Genomic DNA, 24927 nt, shown 5'->3' on the forward strand with positions numbered 1-24927 from the left:
AAATAATCCGACACAAAAGTTTTTCAGTAGTGGGGGAGTTTGATTGTGCTTTGGATGATATCATTCCCCACTGACTAGTTGACTAGTGAAACCTTGCCCGTGTGCCCGGGATGATTTCCATGTGAACGAGAAGTCAGCCTCATACTATAGAATGACTTCATGCAGATTTTTACTGTTATTTATTTCTCTTTTCCCCATTTTTCTTCTGTACTTGCATATACTGCCGTCTCATTGAATATTATATGCAATTCATCCATGGGTCGTGCTTGGTCTTCCAAGGTTCGGGACTTTGAATCCAATAACTCAAAATATTTATGCGGTCGCAAGGCCCTCCCGTCCCCCACCTTGGCACGATACAGCCTCATTCTTCGGTGGCAATTTCCACTTTCATACGCAATTATGTCTGGCCCGTGATGGGACTCGAAACTTGTTTTCAGCCTTGGAAATTCAGGCCATACATTCTGCTAGAAGATGCTATTGGCTATCTCTCACCTGCATAAAACATAAAAAGGTAAGAATAAAATCCAATCAAAGTTTACGATAGATTAGCGGCCTCATGTAATCCCATCACAGCCTCGAGAGGTTGGCAAATTCACCCGGTGCATGATAGGCAGGCACCTCCATCTTCAAAGCATCACCGGAGTAGCCCAAATCCTCTGCAACCAACATAGCGCATTTCTCGCCAATAAGCAGCGCAGTCTATTGCCCAAATATGTCAGGTTCAATTTCGATCATAGAGGAGAAGACAGAACACTTACACTGAAGGTATTGCAGCCGACATTGTCTGGACAGATAGATAAATCACAAACCTTGAGTCCTTTGACTCCATGAACATTCAGTCGTTCATCCACAACACCTCCATGCTTGGCTATGTCGCTGCCCTCGCGTGGAGCCATGCTGCACGTTCCAAGAGAATGCCAGGTTGTCTCAACATGGCGTTTAACTGTAATTGTAAGCAAAGTTCCAACAAGGAGATGCAAAATTTTCGAGAAAACATACCCCACGTCTCAACATGCTCAATATCCTCCTTTGTATACTCAAGGGGTTCCCGGGCCTCGTGCCTGCTAGAGTTTAAGCTTGAGGCTGAAGCCGTTTGACCTGGCTTCAAGGGCTCAGACCATGAACCTACATCCTTGGCATCAGTCTAATTTCTTTAATGGGGGAGGATAACGAAGTCATGATTAACTTACCGTGCTGAATACCAGCAGAGATATGATTTGGCCCGGCGTAAGCCTTTGTGGTCGCAAGATCCAGATCGCACGCCCGAGCCGGAGAGTTGTAGGCGAAATGAGGGTGCATTGAGGTGACTTCGCCAGCATATGCTCCCATGCGTCGAGCAGTCTCACGAGATTTAATGTATCCCCAGACCATAGGCGCCATGTCCCGCTTGTCACTCATGAAACCAGTGTCAAAATCAGGTTCCTCATATGGGTCAGCGGATTTGATATGAGTAGACCCGCGCGAGAATGGATATTCCTATAATTCTAGTCAGTATACTCAGGCAGACAAAATTTTCCTTAACGGGGTCTCACCAGGAAATGGAACATGGTGAAGAACTTGCCCGGTGGCATAAGCATATGATCACCGAACCATCCAGAAATGACCGCATAATGCATAACAGGCTTATCAGGCTTGTTCTTGAAGTAAGAATCCCACCCACTTCCAAATTCTGGTGTTGGCCACTTCTTCATCTCGTTCAGCTCGTCCTCTGTGGGACGGATCTTGACACCAGCTTCAATACCATTCGTTGCTAAGGGGCCGGTTCCCTTCAAGTTCCACTCGTCGAATACTTTCTTCTGAACTGCTGGGTCTCCTCGGAGGAAATCATCAAAGGATTCAACATCGGGCTTTGCCCGGTAACCGGAGAAAAACAGGTAGTGATCCTGGAAGTTCTGTCCGACTCCGGGAAGATTCACCAGGGGCTTGACACCCGCTTGGCGCAGCTTTTCTGGGTCACCGACTCCCGATCGCTGAAGCACAAGTGGAGAGCTGAGAGTTCCGCAGCTTAGAATAATTTGCTTTCGTGCTCGGAAGATTCTGCGAACTGGTTCTCCGCCATCCAGAGGCTTGGTAGACATAGTCACAACTCCTACGGCGCGGCCATCTTCGATGATGATTCTGTCCACTTTGGTGTTGCATTTCAGGTGCAAGTTTGAGTGCTTAGCTCTGGTGCTGTGAACGTAAGCGTGCGCTGCATCACTTCGTCGGCCTGTTTTCGGGCGCATTAGAAGGAGATTGATACATTTTTGACAATTTGGGCTTACTTACCTGTGTCACGGTTGATCCATTTTAGCCAATGCTCAGCTCCATGACTGATAGTAGGTTATCCGATTAGCCTTTTGCTCAAATGAGGCGGTGCTTCGTTTACATACCCAGTCGTCAAGTCCTGAAGATCATCAGTGGTTGGAATTCCTTGAGTTTCAGTAGCACGCAAGAAGTCTTGGGCGATGGGATAGGTGTAGTTCCCGAATGACACCTTGATAGGACCCCCAAATCCATGCAGGTCGCGGTTACTAGAGGCACGTTGGTAGGTCTCGTACTTCTTCATCAGCGGAAGTAGCTCCTCAGTCTTCCAGCCTTTGGCTTGAAAGTCATCGTAGTCTGAGGCTGAGGCTCTGGTATACATCTTGGCAAAATTAGCCTGCATCAAGAAACATTCCTGGAATAGATAACATACCATGAAGTTGATAGAGCTACCACCACCAAGGATGTTGGCACATGGCACGATAGCTTTGCGTCCATCCAAATGCTCCGAAGGGCGCGAATTGTAGAACGTTGCCGTTTTGGAGTCAAGCTTCATATTGACCGGGTAGATTCCAGGGCGGTAGACCCTAATCTTGTGAGCAACATTGACACACAAGAACTGATTTTAGGACATACCATGGGTTGTTGAGGTTATCCTCTCCTCCTTCAATCAGAAGAACGGAAAGGTTATGGTCGAGATTGGCGAGGCGGCCAGCAGGAACACATCCTGCACTGCCGCCACCACAAATGATGATATCAACTTCGTCCGGAATAGTCATCGCTGTAGATGATTGGCAGCCCAGTGCCAATTAGCTAGTCATCAAATTGAGCTGGTTTATCGTTTTGACGGGGTGCTCTGGAGCATTTTATATGTTTCGCAGGGATTCTGTCTGTGCTACCTCTTACTGGTACCATCTAGTACTTTTGGCAAAGTAGATCAACCCCGATTTTTACATGGCTTGACCCCGCGCGCGGGGAGGATTTGAAATCATTAATTGAGATATGAGGGATAACTGATGGCCAAAAATATGAGGCGCATTACAGGCATTCTAGATTGCGGCTACTTCCTTGCGTGGCATCCTGATTCTACCGAGGCCAGATATCATTTCGGGAAATGAAAATTGAAAAGTGGCACTACAAGCAGTCCCTATGGTCATCTGGGCAGTCTGCTTTTAAGGAAAGTCCTATTTATCATTTCTGGGGACAAAACGGCCTCACAGGTCATCCCGGTCCCCCGAGGTGTATGTGTTTTGTCCTTTACGTTTTCTGTATCTAAATGCCAATTGGACAAACCAAGCCAAACTTCAACCAGTTCAGTTCAAGGATACAGACAACTAAACAGGTAGGTACCATGATGCTCAATGTGGGGTCTACTTCTGCGCTGGTCATCGAACCCCAGGCTCTCTAAACTCTAATGGACCGGGATTTGCTTTATGTCAGGTTCTATTCCAGGAAATAAGACCAATGCATGATAGGCTCGGAGAGAGCACAATTCATGGTAGAATCTGGAGCGCTCTGTCTTATCTTTGACCAGTTTCCTAGGGCATCGCTCCGGCAACAAAACATCCTCATAGCCTTGGAATACTCTGATACGGGACTCATGTGTGATCGGCATATCACAGGGACTTATTTCAAGCTATAATCACAGGTATTAGTTACCGGTCCCAGTTCTCTAAAGGGTTTTTAACAAAGTAAATTCATTATCAACATGGAATATCATACAAAATGGGTACTCAAAACCGGGCTACTTCTTTGGTAAAATTGAGTTTTCGGCTGCTCACATCCGGGGATGTTGCCGGGCTAAGGGAATAGCTGAAAGCACAATGATGTATTCGACTTTGGTTTGGTTCATTTAGTTGGTGGATAAATACCAACATGGCTGAATTCAGGATGGTACATGCAGGCACTGGTGCAGGGTTCTATTCAGCCAGTGATCTACTATAGCCACCTAGGTGCTATCCAAGCTTCCCCGCCTTCTGTGGGGAGATCTCCCGGTGTGGGGTACGTAACCTTCATTGTGACATTGCGCTTGGTCGGGATTTGAGTAAGATAAGCATGAAGTACGACGGGATACAAAATAAAGACCGCTTTATCTGCGACTTGAAGCACCAGGGCCTATATAGCCAGTGCAAACATGTCCGCCCTTTGTTCAATAGTTGGTTTACGCCAGTATTGTCTTGAATCTTTCTATGCAGCTGCCATCAGCGAGGATTGAACTTGTTTTGCGTGTCTATGTCAATATACACTCCGGCCCCACATAGATTCTAATTTTGTTTTCCCCCACAACGGTGTTCGGCCGAAAATCCAAGGTATTTTCCTGTGCCAATGCACATTTCTCTGGGCAGGATCCAGCTCCAATCCAGTCTGACTTGTCCTAATTGGCAGCTCGAATCTAGCCCTTTCAATGGATTCTAAGCCTAAGGACTATGGGGTTGCCACTCCACTTTCCCCGCCTCACCCCGCAGCTCATACAGGGAGATCCGATCAGTTTGAAACAAAAGGGATCCCCGGGCTTTCTAGTCTGATAGGTCACAAAAAGGACCACGTAGTCTTCTCCATCGGGTCATGGGTATTATTTTGTAATTCTTGAAGGGTTCATGGTCAAGTAGCAAGCACAGACAGGTCTTGGAGAGCCCGCATGTATCGTAAAGCAGCATTTGTCTCGTGAATTTTATGAAGTCTGCAATTCAGATTTCTCAAATACTGCACCATCATATGCATTGCAGGACAAGGTCGATGATTGCAAAGAAGGAATCACGATCGGAGCCCGTCTTGCCCAGTCCTAAGCCAACAACGAGCAAACGCTGCTCGGCGGGCGATTTAGTGGCGATAGCAGTCCCAATTTGACGGGCTAAGAGTTGGCCGATGGTATCTTGGCCTGGCGCATGACCTCCGAGTAGAGATGTTGCTGTCAATGCACTGAGGGGTAAAAGACCGTCGTCTGCGCCCTCGGAAAATGTATGCATGCCGTCAGTCCCGGGATTTGGGTTCCCGAGTGGTACGTGTAGCTGTAATATTATCAGTATTGTGCAGACAATGCCGGTACGTATTGACGAACCCAATGTGCAAGTCGGCCCTCCTGGGAGATGGTAACCATGATCTTATCGCTGAAGTTCATGACCATGACATCAGTTTTGACCCCATCCACCAGTCCCGCCACTTGCTTTGTGGGGGCCGGAAATGGGAGATTGAGGGAATCCTGCAGCACGCTCTCCACTGAAGCCATGGCGATATGATTGATATTGAATGTACAAGGAAGTCGTTGCGTGTTGATGCTTTGCTCCCTCCGAGGCGGTCTGACCCGCCCCACACCTTTGTCCGGCAATATCACACCGCCCTTTGACCGTCCTCAATTTTTTTTCGTGAGAACGAGCAACAGCTTGACCAAACACGTTGCCTGATTGTTGTCTCTTGCTTGGAGACAGGATCGGTAAAGATGCCGCCCAAGTTTGTTCCACGTCTGCGAAAGCAGAAGCACCGGCAGCAAGAACCTGATCAGTCGGTGGACACCAATGTCGCGGAGCTAGCGCCTGTCTCCAAAGATGAGAAAGAGGCAAAGAGGCAGAAATTACGTGCTGAGTTACGAGACCAGCATACCAATGTATCTTCCAAGAAGCAAAAGCGCTTGGATAAATACATTGTAAGTGAAGTTTTTCGAGCCTGTGACCGCATCGCTAACAATCCCATAGGAAAATAAATTGAAGAAAGAAGAGAACCTCGAACTCATCAAAAAACTCGCCAAGGCGAATGCGAATGCGGATACTTCTGGCCTTCAGAGCTCAAGGGAATTGGGACAGCGGAAGCGACCGGATCGAGACAACGTCCCAGTGGTCAAGGTTGGCAAAGCTGGCAAAGCACCAGCGCAAGATTTCTCCGGATACGACAGCGATGATTCCGATGCCGATCTTAAGGCTTCCGATCCTGCGACAGACCCGGCTACTGCGCCAAAGCCTCAACAACCCCTAGCACCCACCGGAAGTGGATTGAAGCGTCCTCTTGATCTTGGACCCGATGGATTCCCAATCATCAAGAAACGGAAGCGTTCTGCTAAATCTGCTCCTGCGCCTGCTCCTGAACCCGCGAAAGAAGTCGAATGGGAAGGTTTTGGCTCTGGTGATGAGGAATCTGAGATGGACGAGGACGACAAGTCGGACGTTTCTGAAGGCGGTCCCGAGGATGACTCTGAAGACGACGATGAGTCCTCTGAAGATTCAGACGATGAGGACGAGGATGAGGATGATGACGAAGATGAAGATGAAGATGAAGACGATGATGAATCAACCGAGAAGAAAATCCGGCCTAGAGAGTCCGCGTTCAAGTCATGGGCTATCCAACAAATTAATGAGGCCGTTGGCTTCCAGCCAACTGACGGCCCAATTATCCACGACCAAGCACAACAAGCATTTGCTCCTCCCAGAAAAGAGCCACGGAATACTGTTGATGACGAAGACCCTCTTCCTGCAGAGCTTGCAATGACTTATAATAACCCTGACCGAAAGGCTTTCAGCGTCGCAGTGGAGCGCTCAGAGGAGATTCAGACTGCACGTATGGGCCTGCCAGTGGTCGGTGAAGAGCAGAAGATCATGGAGGCAATCCACAACAATTCGACCATTGTCATTTGGGGTGCTACTGGTTCCGGAAAGACAACTCAGCTTCCGCAGTTCCTCTTCGAATCTGGCTTCGGTAACCCAGATAGTCCCAACCCGGGCTTGATTGGTGTTACTCAGCCTCGCCGAGTCGCCGCTGTCAGTATGGCAAACCGTGTCGCCCAGGAACTTGGTCAATACTCGGATAAAGTTTCATATCAGATTCGGTTTGAGTCAACCGTTTCTAAAAACACGGCCATCAAGTTCATGACCGATGGTATTCTTCTCCGTGAGATCGCGGATGACTTCTCTCTGCGCAAATATTCCGTGATCATTATTGATGAAGCGCACGAGCGCAGTGTGAACACTGATATCCTCATTGGAATGGTCAGCCGTATTGTGGACTTGCGCAAGTCTATGAGTGAGGAAGATCCGACCATTACACCATTGAAGGTCGTCATCATGTCTGCCACTCTTCGAATTTCGGACTTTACTGAGAACGCCAGCCTCTTCCGCCAAGGGCCTCCTCCCCTTGTTCAGGCCGAAGGTCGGCAATACCCTGTCACTGTGCACTTTGCCCGTCGTACACACCGTGATTATGTTGAAGAGGCTTTCCGCAAAGTCTCGCGAGGTCATCGCAAACTGCCCCCTGGTGGAATGCTCGTGTTCTTGACTGGACAGAACGAGATTCGCCAATTGTCCAAGCGACTGAAGCAGGCTTTCAAGCCTACCGAGCGATTGGATACCACACAAGCCAAGGTGCAATTCACAGCTAATGATGCGCCTTTGGAGGCAGAGGATCTGGAGCTCGGTGGTACCGAAATGCACGATAACGGTTACGACGATGACAGTGATCTAGAGATCACCGGCCTGGACGATCCTGAGGATGACGAGGGTTTTGACCTTGGTGAAGATGCAATGGAGTCGGGTACAAAGGTTCACGTTTTGCCACTATACTCGCAACTTCCGACAAAAGAGCAGATGAGGGTCTTCGAGCCGCCACCAGATGGCTCACGTCTTATCATTCTCGCAACAAACGTTGCCGAGACATCTCTCACAATCCCTGGTATCAAGTATGTCTTCGACTGCGGTAGAGCCAAGGATAAGCAATTCGATTTGTTCACCGGTGTCCAAAGCTTCCAGGTTGGCTGGATCAGCAAAGCCAGTGCAAGCCAAAGATCCGGTCGTGCTGGTCGAACAGGCCCTGGTCACTGCTATCGTCTGTACTCTTCGGCCGTGTACGAAGCCGACTTCGCCGAATACACTGCCCCCGAGATTCTGCGCACTCCTATCGAAGGAGTCGTTCTCCAGATGAAGAGCATGGGTCTACACAATGTGATTAACTTCCCATTCCCCACACCCCCAAGCCGCCAAGGCCTCATTAAGGCAGAGAAGCTCCTCAGAAATCTGGGCGCCCTCACTCCAGATGGCCAAGTCACACAAATCGGTCGCCGTCTCGCGACATACCCTCTCTCCCCCCGATTCGGCAAAATGCTTCACATCGGCCACCAGCATGGCTGCATGCCATACGTCATCGCCTTAGTATCTGCCCTCGCAGTCGGCGATCTATTCATCTCACAAAACGAAGTCGACCCCACGGCCTTCGCCCCGAAACCTAAGCCAAAGGATAACGACAGCGACAGCGACAGTGATGACGACAAAAGACCAGTCTACACAAACCTAGACCGGATAGAGGATACAGAGCGCGAACAACGCGTCAAGAACTACAACCGCGTCCAACGCCTACTCAGCAAACACGACGACACATCCGACGCCCTTAAGTTCCTCTCAGCTATCTGTGCTTACGCCTACGCCTCCGACGGCGAAGCCTTCAGCGAACAAATGTTCCTCCGCGCAAAGGCCTTCAAAGAAGCGACCCAGCTCCGCCGCCAACTAACCGATATCGTGCGCGCCAACAACCCAGGCCTAATCAACGCCTACGAAGCTCGTCTCCCCGAGCCATCCGCGAAGCAAGTCAAGGCCCTGAAACAGATCGTCACAGCCGGTTTCATCGATCACGTCGCTATCCGCGCTGATCTAGCCCCGGTACCACCTGAGAACCCTCGAGCACCCCGTCGCGCAATCGACGTCCCTTACCTGACACTCTTCCGCTCAAGAGAGGGTCCAATGGATGATCTCGCCCAGCGCGCTGTCTTCATTCACCCGTCTTCCATCATGTCGAAGCTTTCGCCTAAGGAGATGCCTCAGTACATCATCTACTCGCATCTGCAGCAGTCCTCTGCAAGTGTGCTCTCGGACCAGGCGCCGAAGATCAGAATGTTCCCGCTTGTTGCGCCGAGCGGACTGCAGCTTTCTGCGCTGGCGCATGATACCCCGCTTATTGATTACGGGAAGCCGATTGGAAAGACTGAGACATTGGAAGGTATTCCGCAACGTAGAGCTTGCTGGGTCATTCCCTCGTTAGTTGGAGATGCGGGTGGCACTGGGTGGCCTCTGCCGGCAAAGAAGGTTGTGCAGAAAAAGGATCCAAAGGAGGGATGGGTTATTGAGAAGTTTGTTGGTTGATAGTTATCACCTGTGATAGTGTTTTGTATAGACGATTATGATATCCAACGCGCATTGGTTGCATCTTGTATCTTCATTGCATTGTACTTGTAAAATGATGCCTTTCAACGTAGATATCCCAGGCTATCAATAACGCCAACACCCATTAATCAATAATAAGACAATAAGATAGAGCGATCAATCAATTCCGCGAATCCCTCGGTCTCCTCTCCCCCCTCGTACTACTAATAGCACCCGTCTCTCTATCTTCCCGAATTCCCAATGCCCTCCGCAACCTCTCACTCTCCTCAATCTTAGCCTCGGCAAGCTCATGAACCTGATAAGACTTAATCCGACGATCCTTCGCGACAGCAGAATCCCATTTTCTGCCAGTCCTTACAGGACCCGGTCGATCCCTCCCAGCAGCATCCTCCTCCATTTCCTTGAGAAGCTTCTGCCGTAAAACCTCACAGCGCTCGTCAATCTCCTCCTCCGAAAGCACGCGCGGAGCATCATCATTTTCAGCATCCTCTTCACCCTCCTCCTTATCCTCATCAGCAACCTTCTTCTTGGCTGTTCCCTTCTTCTTATTGCTAGCCTCTTCCTCCTCGATACGTTCGTTTTCCTCTTCAAGTCGCTCACGCTCTTCCATCACCTTCACCTCGATTGCGCGGCGTCGGTCATGTTCGAGGATCTGCTTGTCTGGTAGACGTTGCTTGAAGCCGTGGTCTGGGCCGCTGCCATTTGCGCCTGAGAGAGGTGGGTAAGGGGCGCCGGTGCTGCGGGGCTTGATGAAGGCGTTGTTACGTTGGACGTAGCCAGATGTGCCGCTTCCGCGGGGTGTGGATAGGCCGACGTTTGAGGACATAATGTAGAACGTCGTTCAGTGAGGTTGTGTTCGGAGATTGGAATATGTAACTGGTAGTTGGGACTGCGTATTAAGGTTTTGTGGTTGGAGAAGTTGAGAGCGGTTGATTTTAGGCTCAGTGGACGGTTTTCTTCGCGCGACAGGCGCTTGGTGATCGAATGATCGTAGTTTGTGTGGTGATTCTTATTGAATCTCTTCAGTCAACCTGACAGCTTTGAGGAGACTTGGAGTTGGGGTCGAGGTACGTGAAGCTCGAGAGAAGATTGCGGTTGGAGCGAATTGATAAAGCTTATCGGTCACGTGATGATATCGCGTCTCCGCTGTATGGAAATAATTGATTTCCAAGATAATCCAGACTGCACTCGACTCTACTCTGTTCTGAACAAGACTGATTGAAAGTGAAGATGGCTGTCAAAATTGTTTATATTGGTTACATCAGCCATAAGCAAGGTATCAACATATCAGTGCAGGCATAAGCAACACTTTCAATTGAAGTGCAGACTGTACGCCTCACGAACATAGATAGATAGCAAATCCCACAACGGATATCTTGTGCATCTCAAATAAAGATGACCCTCGAGCGGGGAGACATAAAATAATAGACCTTGAAAAGAAAAGTAGAAATAAACAAAAGACGACAAAAAACAATAAGGACCGTGCCATGCAAAGAGGTTGTTTCTCTCCCGTATTTCCATTCCGAACCGATTCGATTTTCCCATGTCATATGCTGAAGATCGTTGAAGAGCGAATATCCGATGCCCCCATAAAAACACACAGAACGCCCGAGTTCCCCCTGGGGGTCGATCCTCGGACCCACAATACCCATTGACGGTGACAATGACAATGAGAGATATGTGGGAGGGGAGGGGCAACACCATCACAAGAAAGAAAAAAAATAAACAGTGGAAGCACATGTCAAGGAAACACAAGAAAAAGAGAGAGAAATGAAGGAACAGAAGAATAACTGGTCCGAGATCACCATGAGAAAAGATAAACAATGAGGCCCTATTCTTGCGCCATCAAGCCATGGTAAAGGGTAAACACATAGACGTTTGGTAACTCATATATCCCGCCGGACCCCCTGTATGTATACGCCCATATTAGATAAAGCAGAAATGACTCGGTTCACAGATCGGCATTAAAACAATTATGTGGGCAAGCAAAGTAAATTATGCAACGAATTAGTGAGCACTGGTGACATCGACCGAGACGGGAACACCGGTGTTATCCGTCTCGGGACTGGACACCGAGGTCACAGTGCTCTTAGCAAGCCCCTTTGGCTCGAGAGAACCATCGACGGTAGTCTGGGGGTCCGTCGGAGGAGGGGTTGGCGGGGCGGTACCGACAAAGGCACGAGGCTGCTCCATGGTGGGAATGGAACGCTTGGAGGGCTGAGGGGAGGACTTGTGGGAATGAGGAGGAGTAGCCGAAGTGCTGTGAGACAAGGGGCCAGTGGCTGGGGAGTTGGGGTCGAAGATGAGCTTCTCGATAGCCACGATCTGCTTTCCATAGCTGAACTTCTTGAGCTGGCTCAGGAGAGGCTTAATCTGGTCTATGAGTGCCTCGCGTTCGGCTCCCTTCAGCTGACCGAGGACCTTCTCTGTGAAATGTTAGCAATGATGTAAAGGGGAAGTCAAAGACAGGGAGGGGCGCTTACGGATGACATAGTTGCCATACTGGTCTCGCATCAAGCCAAGAAGGGGGCTCTCCCCGCGGTCATTGGGAGAGATGAGGGTAGAGATAATGTGATGAGCTTGGCTCGGCTCGCCAAACTCAATACTCTTCTCAACAACGTTGCTGGCAAACTTGTGCTTGGAGTAAGCCAAGAGCTGCGACATAACAATGATGATCATGCGGTTACGGTCCTCTTCATCGCCATTTTCAATGACATGTTGGATCACGTAGTTGCCGAATTGATCGGGAATGAGGTTAGAAGTGCAGGCATGCAGCTCAGCAAGAATAGACTGGCGGTCAATCTCTTCACAATGCTCAAGCATCCTCTGGATGACCCGGCATCCGTAGGGGTGCGCAGCAAGTCGGTTCACCTGGCCGCGGAAGGCATTGATGATGAACTGAACGTATTCCGATGGCACACGCTCAATCGCCTTCTGAATAACGTGGTTGCCGTTCTGGTCACGAACGCACTTCAGAACGTGGCTCTCGAGCTCCTTAACCATGGCAGCTTGCTGGTCGGTGAGGATGTGCTCAAGAGCTTTTTGCACAACACGGCAGCCATACATCTGCGTCGACAGGGCAAGGACATGACCCCGCATTTGATTGGCGAGAATCTTCTTTTGAGTCTGATTGCCGTGCTCGAACAGCTTCTGCACAACGTAATTACCGAACACATCGGTCATCAGTTGCAGGCAGTTGGGCTGGATCTCCCGGAAGACTTGCTCCTTCTCATCACTGTTGGCAGTCTCCAGCTTTTGCTGGATGAACCGCGAGCCGTGTTGATCACCACTGAACTCAACGACGTGGTTGTAGATATCCTTCAGCTCGTAACGCTTGTTGCCCTTGCTATTCGCTCGGAACTCCTCCAGCAAGGGGCTGCGAACCACCTGGGTGGGATCCTGCTCGCGTTGCGCGCGCGATGCAGCAGCCGCTGCTCCACCAATACCGCCTAGCTGTGCCATAGGGTAATATCCTTGGAGTGCATTGATTCGGGCAGCATTTTGGTAGTTGGCGTATTCATAGGCGGGCATCTGCATGCGCGGCACAGAGCCTCCCTGGGCTTGAGCGAGTTCCTGCTCTTGGAGCCGCAGGCGGCGCTCAAAAGCGGCAGCCTGGCTATCAGACATGCGGCCACCGGAGTTGCGGTACTGAGTGGCCACATCGAGGCCGGCGTATATGGGGCTATCGATTCGAGCGTAGTCGGAGGGAGAGATAGAGCCATTATCGCCACGGGAGCGTGGGTGGTATTGAAGATGCATGTCTGCACCTTCTCCACTGTAACCAGCCAACGACTGGTAACCATCGTCATTCTGATACTTGCCCCGGGGAAGAGATCCATCGAATGACGCATGGGGCATGAACGGTGGCCGTTGGGCGTTTACCTGTGTGCTGTATCCACCTTCGTTTATCTGGAGCTTGTTAAATCCAGCGGATAGATCGATCGAGCCGCCTCCATAACGACCATCAATGCTGTGGTTGTCGGAGTAGAAAGAAGGGTTGGAGGAGTGCACGGGTCGCTGAGCGTAGGAAGCAGAGTTGTGAGGCATGTGGGAAAGTCCGCTGCGAGTTTGAGGTGGAGAAATGCCGTCCTGGATTCCTGAAGCCAATGACATGCCCATTGAGGCCATGTCTTCGGACCGCTGCCCATCGATCGCGCCGTTGTATCCAGCCTTCACAGGGAATGAAGCTCCCACGGGGCTGCCACCGAGACCGGTGGTGCTCATCTGTCGACGCCCATCACCGTTTCGCAGTGCGGGGAATCCACCGAATGCGATACCTTCTCCAGAGGGAGAAACACCCTCAGATCCAGCATTCAAATACGGTCGGTGGCTGACCGTGTTTGCAGCGTTGGTCATCCCCGAAGTCCGAGGCAGGTTGAAGTATGATCCATCTGACGATTCGTTCATGGGCGGGGCACTGCGATCGTTGGAGCGAGTCTGAATTGGAGATGTCGACATGCCGCGGTTCTGGTTCATGGCCAGCTGCGTGTTAACAGTGCTCCATGGAAGATTAGGGCGACCAGCCCAGCCATCTGACTCTGATGTCGACAAAAGAGAGCCCGAGCCTGACTTTGCCTCAAATCCACCATCACCGATTTGTTGGTCTAGACCCATTATCAGCCCCGATTCAAAGCGCGCATCCGCAAGATAAAGCTCATCGCACATACCATCAAAACCACTGCCGAGATTGGAGTCACCCCAGATGTTGCTGTTCCAGCTTGACTTGCTACCACCAAATCCTTTCCCGACGCCATTGCTGTGAGATCCACGCGAGCGATCGTTGTTCATGCCGGACGAACCCATGTTGGGACCACGGTTTGATCGCACCTGTCGAGCTGTCAATGTCGGTCCAGTGCCATCCATATACTCCCCACCACTCACGTTGTGTACATTGGTTGCATTCGCTGCCATGGTAGAAGCCATTCCAGGATAAACGATCGACTAAGATATGTACTCGAACGGGCGGGGCGATTATTTGCAAGTTCGAGCGAATCGATACTAAATCACAGAAGCCGAGTGATTGTCGGCCGGTATTTGCAGATGGGCACCAGGCACCAGAAACGGCGTACACGAAGGAATATAAAGACTGTTGATGTCGCGTGCCCTTGTTAGTAATGGATCGATATCTGTGGGGAGGGTAGGATCTTGCTTGGGTCCCAGGTCGAACTCCCCAGCTAAGGCATATAGGGTTGCGAGGAGCACTCACGAAAGGAGGGGAAGTGTAGGGATTCCGCGACGAGCGACACGAAAAAAAGAGATAAAGAACGGTTGGTTTTGAAGTCCCTTGTTTCTTTTCTCAAAAACCACGAGCCCTTGACATGTACAGGTAACAGAGGAGTGTGGGGAGGAAAGTGAAGGACTCAAAAGTGAGAGAAGGGGTGGAGGATAAGAAGGGCGAGAGTGTTGAACGTCAAGGAAGAAATGCGGGAACGGCCGAGCAAGAAGATGCAAGGCGACAAAGAATTGAGAGGATGAAAAATCTCAGGTATTCCTTTCTCCCTTCGTTTGTCGCTGCAGCGGGCAGTGTGAGGTCGGTACGCGACGTTACTCTGCTCCGTGCATGCTCCAGGAATCTCCCAGCTTGCCGATCGTCCTCATGTGCCTTGTGGAGAGGCAGATCTCCGGGAATGGAAGAGCGTTTGGGAGGACCCTGGATGGGATTTGCGCAAGGGGTGGAGGAAATAGATGGGAGAGGGATGGGAGGTTTGCGATTTTGCGAGAGGGGGGGCGATTCGACTCGGGGGGAGAAAAGGAATAGACTGGAATGCGCTCGGTTGCGCAAAAGATGGAAAATCCGGGATTTAGTGGGTCGATGGATGGGAATGTGGAAGAGAGACAAAGCACGGCATTAAATGTAGTCTCCAGCTGTCACACAAGCGCCAGCATGACAGCCAAAGCTGGTCGATTTTTTTTTTCTTGCGGTGTGTGAGCCTGTTGGACTGCAAAGAGAGAGGAATGAAGAAGAGAAGAAAAGTAAAGAGAAATGATGCGAGTAACAAGCGTTACACGAACAAGAAAAAAGAAATGATTTCAGGGAAACTTGATAGATAAGAATTAACACTTTTTATGCTTTTTTTAGTTATGGTCAAGAATGAGATGAGCAGATCAGCCGCCTGTACTGTCCCCGTATTACCAGGCCCGATGACGCCTTGAAACGGGGCCAATTGGAGTTGGTACCTACTACGCCACCATCTATGATACGTTCGTGGAGGTACCCTTCTGGCCCCTCAAAAGTTATTTAGACGTTTGTTGTGGGTAACGGTATTGTCACAGTCGATCACTGGATCTTCACCTTTCCGAGCTTCTCCCTCTCCACTACTTTGTATATGCTCATCACACTGATGATAGATTTCGATTCTGATTCGTTCTGTATGTTTCTGGCTTTCTTCTCAATGATGTCCAATCCCTCCTGTTCAAACACAAAAATCAGCCCAAATGAGTTAATGCTGCACGTAGTCCCCACTGACCGCCATCTCCATGGCCTAGATTTGACATGGCCACGGAAAGCAAACTCACTAGATAGGACAGAAACCCTCCATCTATAACTCTACGTGAAAGCCTGATGTCACTCTGCTTCGGGCAACAGTTCCTATCCATTTCCTCTACCCGACCCCTCCAACCATGGTCTATGACGGTCAGGGTCAGAGCATATCGGCCACGTTAGCCTTTGGGCACCCGACAGAGCCGGGTTATGCCTATGCGCCTATTACATACCAGCAGTTGTAAAGAGAGAGGTTCAGTAATATCCTGCATGGGGGCCATACAAATGGATAATAATAGGTTCAGGGTCAATGATCAAATTAATTCCCCGTAAGATACTCCGATCGGATCCACTTGGACCCTAGCCTGGACCTGAGCGTAGGTACACCCACTCTTCAGACTACAGTATATCGGTGTCGGTGTCGGAAGATTCATCCGTTATTTACTAATTCATGATTTTGCCGGTCAATGATGGAACAGAACATTCTTGAGTAGAAAACAAGCTAAAATGCCAACACCCCAAGGACCGCCACCTTTCTAACTGTGAACTCCTTCCCATTCCAGGCCCGGGGTCTCGTTGGCTCCTTTTTGATCTCCACTCGGTCAGAAACTCAATGGGGCCTTGGACATGGATCGACTCCCTTGATGGATCTGAATTCCTCTAAACTAAATAGTCTACTGTATCTAACAACTCAAAACTTGATTGAGAAAAAGAAAAAGAAAAGAAAAGAGAGCAAAGATGCATGTATATGGAAATCCAAAAACCAAGTCAGAAATCAATGACAATGACAACCCTGCGAGTCTCACAATAGTGTGCTCGGTCATCAATACTGCGCTTGGGGCTATGAATGTCGGCTCGCTGTTCCAACCCCTTGCTTCGGCATCACAATTGAATCTAAGATGCCCTGGAGATGGTATCCCCAACATAATTCATCTATACCAAGCTAGTAAATCATAACGAAGTAGTTATCACTCGAGGCATTTTGACCAGGAACCCTAACTACAGGTAGGCAGAACTTGGGTTCTCGCCCATCGTGTAAACACTCACCGTTACAAGTCATCCAGTTCAAACCTCCGCCTCGGCGGGTTTCCAACGAGCCCGAGACATGATCGGAGTCAAAGTAATACAGTCCTCGTCCAGCAAGGAAACGCACATCCGAATCCTTGCACAGGGGTCACACACAAGCCCGTCAGACTATCACTCGCAGAATTGTTCGATTTTCCCCGGATCTAATGTATGTATTGACTCGAGGGGGTCTGATTTTGCCTTGCCCGTACGTTTACGTAGGAGGCTGTTGGGACCCCTCTCTTCTTCTCCGGGGCGACCGTGTGTTTTGGCGACTATCGCGGTAGGGGACTGGTTGGTTGCTCGGCTGGAGATAGATAGTTGAAGTGGGGGGCTGCAGGGCTTCGATTCCTGTAGATCATTTTCAGGTTTCTTGGTTGACATGACAGCTAGTTTCTTTTTTATGGTTTGAGCTTATTGATTTATTGATTTTCTTCCCCGACGGATGATGTATCACATTTAAGGGTTTTGGCCGGTAGAATTGTTTATAAAAGCTGTCCTCTCCCGAACTTGACGAGAGGAGTTCATGCTTGGCTGGGTTGGTGGTGACTGCTGTCCAAGTAACGGAGTTGCCAGGCCATTTTAGTCGTTCCACATTGTATCTAAGCTGTGTTAAATATATCAACCTTCCTTAACCTTGCAAAACAAGGAGTGCATCTTGATCTGATCAATATGTCACATTAATGTTGGGGTCGATAATCAGGTATGGTTTGGGGCCAAACATATATACATGACCGGGCAACCATGTCACTAAACTTCCTTGAACAGCACCTCGCAGTGGTGCTCCTCCAATTCTTTCAGTGAATACATTGACATATAAGCATCTATCAATATTTAATTGGCTAAACAATCGCGAGATATACGGTTGGTCAGATAGATCTATATTGCTAGGTACAGTATATACTTTTCAACATTCTTAGTGTCATGGGCGAGGCCCGAGGTCACTCCACCGTTCCCATATTAACCTGACTCGTTCAATTTGAATGCGTAACAGAGGATATCAAATAATAGATCTTGTAATATCCAGATATTTGAGTTATAACAAGCCTTATGATATTATTCAGAAGTTTGAGTCTTGAAATGATACCATCTGGCTGCGGGTATCCGAGGATCTTGAGACCTCAACAGAACGTCGTGCCGACTTGGCAGATACGTGTCAGAATGTTCTGATCTAGTCTAGTAAATTCCTTAGAGTAAGACCAGGCCTAAATGTATATGTTTGGAAGCTGAGACGCCTTGGCACTGTGGTAAGTCCGGGGTTATGGGTGGGCCACGGAGTTCTCCAGATATATATACTGCGGTGATTACCCTCAGCTCCGACCGTCACTTAAGGCATACAACTATACCAAGTTCCATGGATAGATCAAAAGAAAGAAATTTAGAAGCCATGATATTTAATTTTCTCTATGCACTGGAGTTTAGAAGACTATCATAGACCAGCAGTGGACATGCTAAGAATGGTTCTCTGGGGCCGAATCAGGGATAGGTAGCAACATCTAGAAAATTGATGTAGATGTGGAGTGATTGTACCCCATAATTGACCTTGGCTTTGAAGGCACGTTTTGAATGTATACACATGCAAAGTTAAAATGCTGATTTCAATGGACCTGAGACATGTAATCTCCAATGTTCATTCAGGTTGTTTCAAGTCTTGTTTACTGATGGAGCGATCAGACCCTGAATGTTTATTTTGATTCACTTGTATCTAGGTGACCCACCGCAGACCTCGGGAGGTCTGCAACTTCTAGAACCCTAAGCTAATCAAATGCTCGTGTGCAATAATCTTGTTTTACGGATTGCATCATCAGCTTACATACGTTGAGGCTCCACTAAGTACGTTGTACAGATATTTTTACCAGAGAGGCGCCCGCTATTTGTTCGTATAGCCCTGAGTTGGTGGGATCTTATTGGATTCTATTGATCTCGAAACCAGGTTATGCGCATACCGTCCAATTGATATTCACTAGAAATGCCTGGTGACCGTTCAGGGGCCACAGGAACCAAAACAAAAGGGCATAGTTTGGTGGATCCAATCATTTCCCATTGACGAGTAAGAACGCGCCGCCCGCTGCACCGCTGCCGCCCGCCCAGGAACCGTTGCCCTGCCATTGGATGATCGAGGTAATAATCACGGACAAACACACGCCCCGTTCGAACAGCTAGACCCCGATGAGTCTAGGGCGAACAGGAAAGGTCAAAATCCAAAAATAAAGAGACTTAGACTGGAGAAGCAAAGTCAGGTCTAGGCTTGTGCGCACTAGTGCAACCTAACCGCTCTCCCTTTTCCTTTTTCCCCTTTCCACTCCTCCATTCTCCAACCATCCCTTCCCCTCCATTCTTTTCTTTTGCAGTGTCAGCTTCACTCTTTCAGCTGTGCTGCCATTCATTCTTTTCGGTCAAACTAGGCACTCCCTTTCCTACGACCTCCATTCTTTCCCGACCAGCCTCGACCCCGACTGTCCGCGACTAGCGTTTTCGAGTGCTCATTCCTACAATCTCTATTTTCAACCCCGGATGATATCCGCGACGCTCTTTGCAATCTAACTTGGTCGATCATTGTCGGCACTCCACGACACATCTCGAGTCTCCATCTCGAGCAATCGACAATCAACGACACACCGACATCCGACACAACCCGATCGACAAAATGATCAATATCATCCCCCGAATTGTGGCTCGCGATAACAACAACAACAACGATGGTCTTTCTGGTCCCATGGTTGATCTGCTGATCGCCTTGCTGGTGCTGATACTGATCGCACTCGCTCTGGTTGGTGGACTTCTTCTCATCCGCCGCAAGCGTCAAGCCCAGAAACAGTCCATCCTCCCCGTTCACAACGGCCAAAGCCCCCTCTCACCAACGCCGCTTAACCATTACCACCAATAAGTCCGACTCGGTTTTCGTGTATGATGAGAAGCGCAGCTTGATGGAGAATTCCGACAGCCCCCCACCCAGTCCAGTCCCCGAGATTCGCATCACTTTCCCTGAAGAGGAAGACGCGTCTGGCAAGCGTCAATCCGGCCGGATGGTCGTCGTACGCATCAGCGATGCTGGCAGCATCGGTCTCGAACCTTGCCATGAGGATCTGCCCCCGTACCAAACCACCGATACCGGTCGCTTCCAGTCCCTCGATCTTGAACGGATGGGTGGATTGAAGGAGAAGGGAGAACATTACTCCTAAAGTCAATAATCATCCCGGCGAACTTCCCCTGTGACTAAATGTCCCTGTCTTTCACCGTCCCCAAATGACAATCTCCGCCCGTCACCACTCAACCTTTTCACTTCGACGACCCAAAAGCATGACGAGCATCTTGGCGAACCTCTTTTTCATCTCCATTTCCTTTCCATATACCTATTTTTTTCTCGAACCTGCCCCCCCCGTGGCTTGCACATACTTTGTCCCGTTTCATTGCTTGTTTACATCCAGACAAGCAATTTGCTCTCCGAGGTGAACTCTCATCCTGCAAGATATACTGTTGTTGTTCCTCTGGAGAGATCTGTCGAGAATTGGATTGTGTATAGCGAGGGCCTGCCGCTTATTACTTGGAGAGTTTCAATGTTTTTTTTCGACTTTCATGGCGTTTCACTCTTGCGGTCTATGTTACCCTCATCCCTGTTACGTTCCTAGGGTGTTTGAAAGACGTAAGGCAATCTTCTGATTTATTTGATTTCTTTGATTTTATCTTCTCTTCATCTACACCTTTTCAAGGCGGCGTCTATTTTCTTGTCCTTACGGACCCGCTCATATGTCCCCTTACTTTCTTGTGCCTTATTGGTACCTCCGGCAGCTGGATAATGTATGTATTTAGTCCTCCTAACTTTCTCTACGTCTAGGCAAGTCCATGCAATCTATATTTGACATTTAAATAAAAAAATAGTGCATCTACGTGTAGTTAGAGATTCGTTACTTTGTGTGTAGGTCCACCCGGGCCCAAGTGGCCAATCAGAAATGCCGATCCGCAGCTCTCCCCAACCCGCCGCTTCCGCGACATCAGAAATTCGCATTTCCTCTCGCCTTTGATCCAAAACGTTCCTTACACCAATCCTGTTTAAGCATCGTTGGTTGTACAAGATATGTGCAGCTTTTAGTGTCTTCATCTCGGGAAGCCGCTCGCCAGCAGAGCACAGACAGGGGCAAAGCTTTGCAAAACCGCCTTCCTATTCCTATCCACCACGCTCATTCCCTCGCGCCCCTTTTAAGTGCGACTGTGAAGGCGGGTCAATTGTCTGAACTCGTGTTTGTTTTCGGCTTCCCTACCATCTAGTCGACTTGCGCCCGTGCACACCTTTCCTGCTGCCCCGCGCTTCGCCGGCTGACTGCATTTTGCGCCGCAAACAAAGCACCGAAGCGTGTCATCGCGAGTTGTGGACTGTAGCTAGTCCAGATACCTGTCGGAAATGGCACCGAAATCTACAGGCCCTGCGGGGGGAAGTTCTCCGCTCGGCGGACCCAAAACCTCGCCAAAGGGAAAACAAAGTGGTGTACCAGATTTCAAGGCCCTGCAGCTTGAGTCGGAGTTCAAGAGCAAGCACTTTGGCGTGCTGGGTGTTTTAACATGGGTACTGTGAGTTGTTGTGGAATGCGATGGATATTTTCTGAAGCTCTGTGCTTCAATGTGAACAATGGCTGATGTTAGATCGCTTTCGCCCATAGGTTGTTACATCTTGCTGGTATCTACTTCTTCACCAAGGGTTTCCTCCTTACGCGCATGGTACTGGACAACAAATCCTCATGTGAAATTCTGCCCTTCGACAACTCGAACCATCAAGTCGCTGGAAATACAAATGGAAAAGGGTGCTGGCATGAGAAATCATTCGACAAGGCCGTTGTGATCATTATTGACGCTCTCCGATACGACTTTACTGTGCCCTTCGCCTCTCAAGATGAGAGCGAAGAGGTTCACCTTTTCCATGACAATATTCCGGTTCTCTATGAAACGGCTGTCAAGAATCCCGCCAATGCGTTCTTGTTGCCCTTCATCGCCGATCCACCGACAACAACCCTGCAGCGCCTGAAGGGATTAACCACCGGTACATTGCCTACTTTCATTGATGCAGGTTCCAACTTTGCCGGAACTGCCATCGACGAGGACAATTTGGTTGCCCAATTGCACAACGCCGGGAAGACACTAGTCCAGCTTGGCGACGATACCTGGCAATCCTTGTTTCCAGGGTACTTCGATGAGAACCTCACCCACCCATACGACTCATTTAACGTGTGGGACCTGCACACAGTTGACAATGGTGTCAACGAGCACCTCTTCCCGCTTCTTCGCCCCGAGAACAAGGGTAAGTGGGACGTGATCTTTGGGCATTACCTCGGAGTTGATCACGCTGGTCATCGTTATGGACCGGACCACGCTGCCATGGCTGGCAAGCTCCAGGAGATGGACAAGGTCATTCGCAACATCATCACCTCCTTGGACGATGATACCCTTTTGGTAGTTATGGGTGATCACGGAATGGATATCAAGGGTGACCATGGCGGCGAATCGGACGACGAAGTAGAAGCGGCTCTGTGGATGTACTCCAAACGAGGAATCTTCGGACGTACCAGCAAGGAAAGTCTGCTTCCACCAAAGCACGCTCGTGTGCGTCCAGTTCCCCAGATCGACCTTGTTCCCACTCTGTCTCTTCTCCTTGGCATGCCGGTCCCGTTCAACAATTTGGGTTCTCCTATTGAGGAAGCCTTTGCTGGATCGAGTGGTAATGACTGGTCGAACTTGTTGGCTGTCAACCGGTTGACAGCGGCACAGATTCAGAGATACCAGCATGAATACACTACCACCCATGGAGCAGGTGACGACGAAGAATCGTTGAATCTTTGGTCTGCCGCAGAAGCAGAGTGGAAGTCTGCCTCCAAGGGCTTCACTTCCAAGTCGACTAACATTCGCGCCAGCTATGACCTTTACCGCAAGTACCAGCGACATACCCTGGACATCTGTCGCGGACTTTGGGCCCGCTTCGATGTTCCTAGCATGATTCAAGGTGTTCTGCTGCTCTTCGGTGGCATTGCTTTACTGGTTCTATATGCTCGTGGCATGAAAGCAGACCGGACTGATCTCACTTCCCAACTGCTGTCATTTGTTGGTATTGGGTCTGGCGTGGGTGCCGCGGCCGGTTCCGTCTTGGCGTTGTCTGGACTCACTGACATGGCAGCGATTGATTTAGCCATTTTGGTGGCTGCTGGTGGAAGCATGGTTGGTGGGCTTCTCGCTCTGGCAAGGAAGTCAGCGCAGTTGACTCTGCCCCTTCCCACCGGCATGTGGGGATGGCTTGCCTTCTTCTTCACTGTGTCCCAGTCTCTTGGATTTGCATCGAACTCCTATACCATCTGGGAGGATGAAATCCTGCTTTTCTTCCTCACGACCTTTGGTGTGTGTGCCGGTATCTCGTCCATGCGCCAGAAATCCACGCCGGACCGGGTTTTGGGAGTGTACCATTCGCTTCTCTTTGTTATTTTGGGCCGCGTTGCATCTTTCTCCCGTCTCTGTCGCGAGGAGCAGATGCCTTTTTGCCGCTCGACCTACTACGCCTCTTCGACTTCGTCCACCTCTGCCCCTTGGCAGCTCATCATTCCTTTTGTGGTCATGCTATTCCTTCCTAGTGTCGTGCGGGGTTTCTACATTGGATCCAAGTCCTACGAAGATAACGCTACGCTGTGGATCGGCTTCGCTTTCCGCCTTGGCCTTTTTATTACTTCGGTCTTCTGGATGCTAGAAGGCGCTGACGATGGTGAATGGCTTCCGCTGAGCAAGGAAACCCTCAAGTCACTCCGTGTGTTCTTAGCCCAGTTGGTGCTTGCTCTAGCATTCGCTGCAGGCACAGCTGCATTCCTCTACGCTAAGCCCTGTGTCAGCATCAGCGTGAGCCAACCCCAAGAGGACCCGAACGCGCCGCCGGCTCCCTTCATCCTCGGCCAGGAACAGAAGCCCCGAACCACCGTGACCGTTCTCGGCTTCGGCAACATGTACGGTACTCGCTTCTTCTTCATGGTAATCAACTTCGCCCTCGCCATCATCCTAATGTCAAAGCCTATGGGTCAAGGTGCACTCGCCCTTCTACTCTGGCAAATCCTCTCCCTCCTCGAGATCCTCGACACAAATGCTCTTACTCTCACCAACTCCTCCATCGGCCCCGTTATTCTCGGCGTTCTGGGATCATTCTATTTCTTCAAAACAGGCCACCAAGCCACCCTAAGCAGCATCCAATGGGAAACAGCCTTCATCCCTCTCTCTACAATCCAATACCCCTGGTCCCCATTGCTAGTCGTTCTCAACACCTTCGGCGCCCAGATTCTCGCCGCCCTCGCCGTCCCCCTCACCGTTCTCTGGAAACGGCCCTTACAAACACACGACCGTGTCTCTTCTACCTCTTCTACCGCTAAAACTGCAAACCCTGCTACAAAGCTTCTCTCCGACGTTATTCAGGCTGTCTCTACTCACATCCTCTACTTGGCTACTATCAACCTTGCCACCACCATGTGGGCTGGCCACCTCCGTCGCCACCTGATGCTGTACCGCATCTTCAGCCCTCGTTGGATGATGGGCTCTCTTGTCTTGGGCGTTATTGATGTAGTCCTTTTGGTCTTTGCTGTTCCTGGTGTGCGCTTTAGCACAGTCAGTGTTGGTGAGATCTTTGGCTGGTGATTGAGTTTAGCTTGAACATGAGCTTGAGCCTTAATCTAAATCCTGAATATCGATTTGGAAATCGATTGGGATAGGATATTACAAATCCTTGGAGATGGTAGTTTCTCCCACACTCACCCCGCTGACTACGATGTCTACCTACTATCTTCCCACTTTTACCCTCCTTCTATTTCCTTCCAGTCTTATCCAAAATTTACATGTAATTTACATAAAGAATCAATATATCCTGACATTTTACCTACTCCATCTTTCATTACTCGAAATCAATCATCGTAGTACATGAATCTGTTATTGCTATTGCTATCTGATTCTCAAGAGGCCTAGCCCTCCTTGATGTAAGAATAGAATATACTT

At 49.6% G+C, this 24927-nt stretch overlaps 7 protein-coding genes across 7 annotated transcripts; 3 read left to right on the forward strand and 4 right to left on the reverse strand.

Annotated features, from left to right (window-relative positions):
- Positions 1-567: 567 nt before the first annotated feature.
- On the reverse strand, positions 568-3023 carry N7503_001463 (GMC family oxidoreductase; the record flags this gene model as incomplete). The annotated part of the gene is made up of 9 exons (XM_057061010.1): positions 568-699; positions 759-943; positions 1000-1125; positions 1191-1476; positions 1533-2209; positions 2269-2312; positions 2373-2626; positions 2678-2831; positions 2881-3023. The coding sequence occupies 9 exons, from the start codon at positions 3021-3023 to the stop codon at positions 568-570; spliced, it is 2001 nt and encodes a 666-aa protein (XP_056924972.1).
- Positions 3024-4955: 1932 nt separating this feature from the next.
- Positions 4956-5470, reverse strand: N7503_001464 (uncharacterized protein; the record flags this gene model as incomplete). The annotated part of the gene is made up of 2 exons (XM_057061011.1): positions 4956-5252; positions 5303-5470. 2 exons carry the CDS (start codon positions 5468-5470, stop codon positions 4956-4958), a joined length of 465 nt encoding a protein of 154 aa, XP_056924973.1.
- Positions 5471-5680: 210 nt separating this feature from the next.
- N7503_001465 (ATP-dependent RNA helicase ECM16) lies at positions 5681-9356 on the forward strand (the record flags this gene model as incomplete). Its single annotated transcript, XM_057061012.1, has 2 exons — positions 5681-5884; positions 5934-9356. 2 exons carry the CDS (start codon positions 5681-5683, stop codon positions 9354-9356), a joined length of 3627 nt encoding a protein of 1208 aa, XP_056924974.1.
- A 181-nt stretch (positions 9357-9537) lies between these two features.
- Positions 9538-10203, reverse strand: cwc21 (U2-type spliceosomal complex subunit CWC21; the record flags this gene model as incomplete). Its single annotated transcript, XM_057061013.1, has 1 exon — positions 9538-10203. The coding sequence occupies one exon, from the start codon at positions 10201-10203 to the stop codon at positions 9538-9540; it is 666 nt and encodes a 221-aa protein (XP_056924975.1).
- A 1181-nt stretch (positions 10204-11384) lies between these two features.
- On the reverse strand, positions 11385-14300 carry N7503_001467 (mRNA-binding protein PUF3; the record flags this gene model as incomplete). The annotated part of the gene is made up of 4 exons (XM_057061014.1): positions 11385-11803; positions 11861-13981; positions 14045-14204; positions 14259-14300. The coding sequence occupies 4 exons, from the start codon at positions 14298-14300 to the stop codon at positions 11385-11387; spliced, it is 2742 nt and encodes a 913-aa protein (XP_056924976.1).
- A 5270-nt stretch (positions 14301-19570) lies between these two features.
- N7503_001468 (uncharacterized protein) lies at positions 19571-20105 on the forward strand (the record flags this gene model as incomplete). The annotated part of the gene is made up of 2 exons (XM_057061015.1): positions 19571-19753; positions 19812-20105. 2 exons carry the CDS (start codon positions 19571-19573, stop codon positions 20103-20105), a joined length of 477 nt encoding a protein of 158 aa, XP_056924977.1.
- A 1217-nt stretch (positions 20106-21322) lies between these two features.
- Positions 21323-24573, forward strand: N7503_001469 (mannose-ethanolamine phosphotransferase GPI13; the record flags this gene model as incomplete). The annotated part of the gene is made up of 2 exons (XM_057061016.1): positions 21323-21489; positions 21579-24573. 2 exons carry the CDS (start codon positions 21323-21325, stop codon positions 24571-24573), a joined length of 3162 nt encoding a protein of 1053 aa, XP_056924978.1.
- Positions 24574-24927: the final 354 nt, after the last annotated feature.

This window comes from Penicillium pulvis (genome assembly GCF_028828015.1).
Source record: "Penicillium pulvis strain IBT 33274 chromosome Unknown contig_12_segment0_segment0, whole genome shotgun sequence".
NCBI classification, from domain to species: domain Eukaryota; kingdom Fungi; phylum Ascomycota; class Eurotiomycetes; order Eurotiales; family Aspergillaceae; genus Penicillium; species Penicillium pulvis.